At 57.1% G+C, this 5,229-nt stretch overlaps 1 protein-coding gene across 1 annotated transcript; it reads right to left on the bottom strand.

Annotated features, from left to right (window-relative positions):
* Positions 1-238: 238 nt before the first annotated feature.
* On the bottom strand, positions 239-2,451 carry S100Z (S100 calcium binding protein Z). Its single transcript, XM_004586324.2, has 3 exons — positions 2,034-2,451; positions 1,645-1,833; positions 239-518 (listed from the first exon to the last, which is right to left on the bottom strand). Exons 2-3 carry the CDS (start codon positions 1,783-1,785, stop codon positions 360-362), a joined length of 300 nt encoding a protein of 99 aa, XP_004586381.1. The 5' UTR covers positions 1,786-1,833; positions 2,034-2,451; the 3' UTR covers positions 239-359.
* Between the last annotated feature and the right edge of the window lie 2,778 nt (positions 2,452-5,229).

Genomic DNA, 5,229 nt, shown 5'->3' with positions numbered 1-5,229 from the left:
CCCCCCAACACGGCACCCAGCCAGTTACGGTCACAGAGCATGGGGAATGGCTGACATTCAGACTAATCCTTTGGGACAATGACACTGTGACACCTTTGACTGGTGCCAGCCTCCTACCAAATAGCCACATGTTTGCAACACTTTCTTTCTGGGGCAAACAGAAAAGAGCAATGCATGGAACGTCTTTGACGCTAGCGGCTTCAAGCAGGGCACACGGAATCGGGGCTATTCCTGTGGAGCCAGCGTGTGCAGGTACATAACTAGCAACAAGCCGCCCGTGTGGCCTCTCTACGGAGTGGCGGGGCTGGCAGAGGTCTGGGCACAGAGCTGCCCCTCTGGAGCTGCCCATCACCCCAGCTTCACTTGCGGTTCTTCTTCAGCTGCTCCACAAAGTAATCGTTACAAGCCACGGTCAAGGCGGCCACCATGACCACAAATTCATTGAAGTCCACTTCGTTGTCCTTGTTGGCATCCAGGTCATGCATGATCTTATCTACCAGCTGGGGGTCCTTCTGGCACTACAAGGAGAGAGACTGGCGTCTGACTCTGACCACTCTTGGGCCCCTCCGTGACCTGCACACCAGTGTCAGTGTCCACTGTAGCAGCCTGTTTCCAAGAACCTGTGTGCAAGTAGGTCTAAACCAGGCACATGTTCCTAACAAGCCAAGTGCCTGGCCAGCATGCATTTGTTGCTGACTCGCTCTGGCCAGCGGGCATTTAATGCTGACTCACCGTGAGGAGCAGGCAGACCACACAGCCCGCTGATCCCAGTGAGGTTGAGAGCTCCACTCTCTACCCACAGAGGAATCCCTCAACAACTGAGGCTTCTTGTTTACACAACGGGGACAGCCACGTCTGCCCGTACTTTCTAACGATCCTGCAAATCCCTTTTGAGGTGGCCCGGCCAAGGGCTGCTGAACTCATCAGACATGAACCCAGTGCCATCTGTGTCCGCAGGTAAGCACAGGCAGCAGGCTGTACTCGTAGCTCCCCCAGCCCACAGCCCAGGCACCGGGGCCCGTTGAGGTGGTGAGGGGACCCTGGAGCCCTGGCACTGGCTGCCATCACGTCATGGGTGGAAACTTTAGCCAAAGTCACCATGCTCCAACAATCATGACTTCTACTTGAATAAATCAGTATATGAGAACTGACCTGGGCATTCTGTTGTAAGCATCAGGCAGTGCGGGAGCCAAACCCAACTTGGAAAAGTTCTAGAATCAAAAGCATTTCACAGGCCTCCCAGGTGAAGCCCTTCCCCGCCCACTTCTGTTCCCCCGAGCTCTAGGGAGCACCTCCTGAACTCCTGGGGCACCTCCCGAGCTGTTGGGGGCAGGGTGGCAGAAGGAGCACCCAGGCCAGGGTCACCACACTCAGAGGCACAATACTGTGGGCAGGTACACTGGTGCAAGAGGTCAGACCAGAGGGGTGCAACAACTGCAGGGCAACCCCAGCACCCACCATGGCCACGGGAGGGACCCAGTCTCGTGGTCACCTGGTCAGCGGTGAGTCACAGAGCTTAGGGGCGCACCAGCTACCCCAGCCCCAGGCTCAGCAGCATGTGCTGCCACACCGTGAGGCCAGCGTCATGCAGCCCACGGGCCTCCCCAGGGGTGTGCACCACACCGCCCACCCATCCTCACTCACCGACAGGAACTCAGTGAGCTCGCGCTGCAACAGCAGCTTCAGTTCCCCCTTGCTGAGCTTGAACCTGTCCCCTTCCCGGCAGGAATAGCGGTGGAAGATTCGGATCATGGTGTCCATGGCCACCTCCAGCTGCGTGGGCATCTCGGCGCAGTACTGACCTCTCCCGCCCGACCCAAGGATGGGACACGGCTGGAAGCAAGCAGGTGGGAGACACAGCATTTGGGGAGCCCCCAGAGTCAATGGCCTCCGCCCCCTCCCAGGCGCCCCAGTAAACTCCCCTTCAGGGCTGATCCCTGCCTCCCAACACTGCAGCAGATCCAGCCCCTCGCCAGTTGTTGACAGTCAAGCACCCAGTGAGAAGGAGACCAGGAGGGCGTAAGCGAATGTACCTGCTTGGCTTGGACTGGCACCGCAGCCTGTTTACAGCTCAGCTGGACAACTTATACCTGGGGCCCCTCGCACACCTGTTCCCAGTCACGTGGGACTCGACGGACGGATGGAAGCGCCCCAGTCTGTTTTGAATCAGCAGAAGGCGCAGGTGTGAGCGGCTGCCCCAAGGGCTACTGAGCCAGCGTGGGCATGCCAGGGGACGGAAGGGACTGGGTCCCCTGTGAGGGACTGATCACCGGAAAAACTAAAAATAGACATGGGGAGGAAGCTGGGGTTGGCACTGGAGGAGGCAGGGTCCCCCGGCGAATCTGGAGTGGCCACCCCAATGCCTGAGCCCGCTGTGTGGCCCTGAGCCCCAGAACGGCAGCACGCAGGGAACGGAAACACACGTCTGTCTAACCCTAATGCAACTGCTTAAGGGATCCCTGGATGGGCCCTGCCCATCCTGGGCAGCGCACTCACTGGGCAGTGAGCTAGTGAACAGAAACTTTCTCTTTCCCTAATAAATAGATACAATTTTGAATTAATAAATTGGTTACTTAGGGGGAAGAAGGAAAAATGCAGAACATGGGCTGGGAATAAAACTCTACATTTTAAACTGATACAAATTTTTTTTTGGCTACAGGAATGTATTACCAAGTCCAGGATGTGAAACGGTCAGCACGTTGGCACAGCACGTAAAGCTGCTCTGTGCAGGGCCAGCATTGCATCCAGTGTGTGTTTGGCTGCTCTGCCAAACCACCCAGCTGCTGGCTGACACACCTGGGGAGGCAGCAGAAGCTGGACCAGGGCCTTAGGACCCAAGTGTCTTCCTGGCTCCTGACGTAGGCCCAGCCCGGCCATTGAGGAGTAAACCAGCAGATGGAAGATTCTCTGTCATTTCGCCTTTCATATAGGTCGTTTTTAAAGGATTTATTTATTTTTGTTGTAAAGGTGATTTAAAGAGAAAAGGAGAGACAAAAAGATCTTCCATCCACTGGTTCACTCCCCAAGTGGCCACAGTGGCCAGAAATGAGCCAATATGAAGCCAGAAACCAGGAGCCTCTTCCAGGTCTCCCACATGGGTGCAGGGTCCCAAGGCTTTGGGCCGTCCTTGACTGCTTTCCCAGGCTACAAGCAGGGAGCTGGATGGGAAGTGGGGCAGCTAGAATATGAACCAGCAGCCATATGGGATCCTAGCATGTGCAAAGCGAGGATTTAACCAATAGGTTATCGTGCCAGGCCCATTGATCATTTTTAAAAACTTAAACACTACAGGCCACACTGCAGCTCTGTGTGCAATAGCTGGGAACTTTTGGGTGAGAGAAGCTTCAGGAGAAAGTGTCCATCCCAGGACAGCCACAGTGAGACATGGCCAGATGCTGGCAACCAGTCTACCTGCAGGGCCTTCTCCCCCGCTTAGCCAGCCTACTGCCCCCACTGCCTGCCAGCAGGAGCCCCCTCCCACGCCCATGCCATGGGGCACCCAACACTGTGATCACAACTTCCCTGTCACATCAGTGAGTCATGTGAGGCAGCAAGAATGTTCTGGAAGCCAAAGAATATGGCACATGCAGGCAGATTCCTCTGTTGTCCCCTACTAGTGTTTTCCAGTGTGAGATGTGAGCTGGGTGGGTTAAAGGTACAACTGCATGGGTCCCGGCCCTCACCTCTGCCCCCAGCACTCACACCTCTGCTTCTAGTCTGGGCAAATGAGAGTCCCAGTGCGAGGAGTGGAGTGGAAGGTGTGCCTGGGAGAGCAGGCCAGCTGCGGCTGTCCTTAGGAAAGACATCCAACATGTACCAACCACACATGCACCTGCAAGCACACATGTACACTGCACTCTCATGCATGCGTCTCGCTTTCGATATTTCTTGCATCTCAAACATGTCCCAGCAGACCCACCCTCCGGGTACTGAAGACAGCTCTGCTGGCCAAAGGTCACTCCCCAGAAACCTGCCCACTCCCGGCCCGCTCCCGTCCTCTCTGCTGAGACCTGCCCGCTTCCGGCCCACTCCCGTCCTCTCTGCTGAGACCTGCCCACTTCCGGCCCACTCCTGTCCTCACTGCGGTGTGAAGGAGGTGGGAGATAAGGCGCACAGGCAGCTCTCGGTCGCGCTCCTCCTGCCTGCCTCTTCCCTGACTCTGGGCCACCTTTAAGGGCTGCTCCCGTGGCCCCCAACCTTCCTGCTATGTTCGCCATCACACCCTGGGCCAAGATATCCGTGTTATACCCCAGAACTGTCACCCAGCACCCCTCCAACATCAGTGCCAAGAGCGTTCGCTTGAAGTGGGGGCCGGGCACCGCCATCAGGTGCAGCTTGAAGCTACACCAGAATAAGAATAAACGTTCTTCAAGTCCCATAAACACAAAGTCAGCCCCTGAGAGCACACGTCACGCGGCGTCTGGGGCAAGGCACGGCTGAGGACAGCCCAGTCTTAGCTCCACTTCCAGCCCAGCATCCTCTTGGTGCCCCAGCCCACCCCCCAGCAGCACCCGTGGAGCTCCCAGCTCCCAGTTCTGGCCTGGCCCAGTCCTGGCTGTGGGAGGCACTGACAGAGAGAACAACGAGATGGAAGATTTGTCTCTCTGCCTTTCAAATAGAATCATTACATGGTGCTAAAATTAGAATTCCAGGGCTAGGGGAGGAGCAGAGTTGTTCCCCCCAGGATGCCAGTTTGAGCTGGTGGGGGCAGTAAGAGCACCAGGACCTACCTGGCTTGGGTGAGAGGCACAGGAGGACACAGGCCACAGAGTGGGCATTCCCACTGCTCCTCTCCTGGTGGAGCTCCACACCTCCCACCGTGGGCAGGGAGAGGGAACCTATTCCACACCTTAACCCGATGCCAGCCAGCACTGGGTGCTCCAGGCAGCTAAGGGACACTCCTAGCCCATGCCTGCTTCAGCCCTCAGCCCCTGGGGACAGGGCCAGTGAGTATGCACAGGACTCTGCCATGGAGCTTGGTGGTGGCCCTGCAGGGGAGACCCGGCATGGACAGAGCCCAGAGGCCTTTCCTCGAGGTCAGTGCATGTCCCCCTCTACAACACACATTTGGGACAAATGTGGCATGGGCGCCCTCTGGCCCTGACACAGTGACACCACACCAACAGCCAACCCTCGACTTGGGTGCCATCTAGTGCTGAAATGGGGGATGTGCAGTGGGCCCAGAGGACAAGCCAAGGGCTTGGAGGTTCCAGGAGGCAGCTGGTGACG

This window comes from Ochotona princeps, chromosome 28 (assembly GCF_030435755.1).
Source record: "Ochotona princeps isolate mOchPri1 chromosome 28, mOchPri1.hap1, whole genome shotgun sequence".
NCBI lineage: Eukaryota > Metazoa > Chordata > Mammalia > Lagomorpha > Ochotonidae > Ochotona > Ochotona princeps.
Note: the sequence above shows the minus strand (reverse complement) of the source record. Positions and strands in the feature narration are given on the sequence as shown.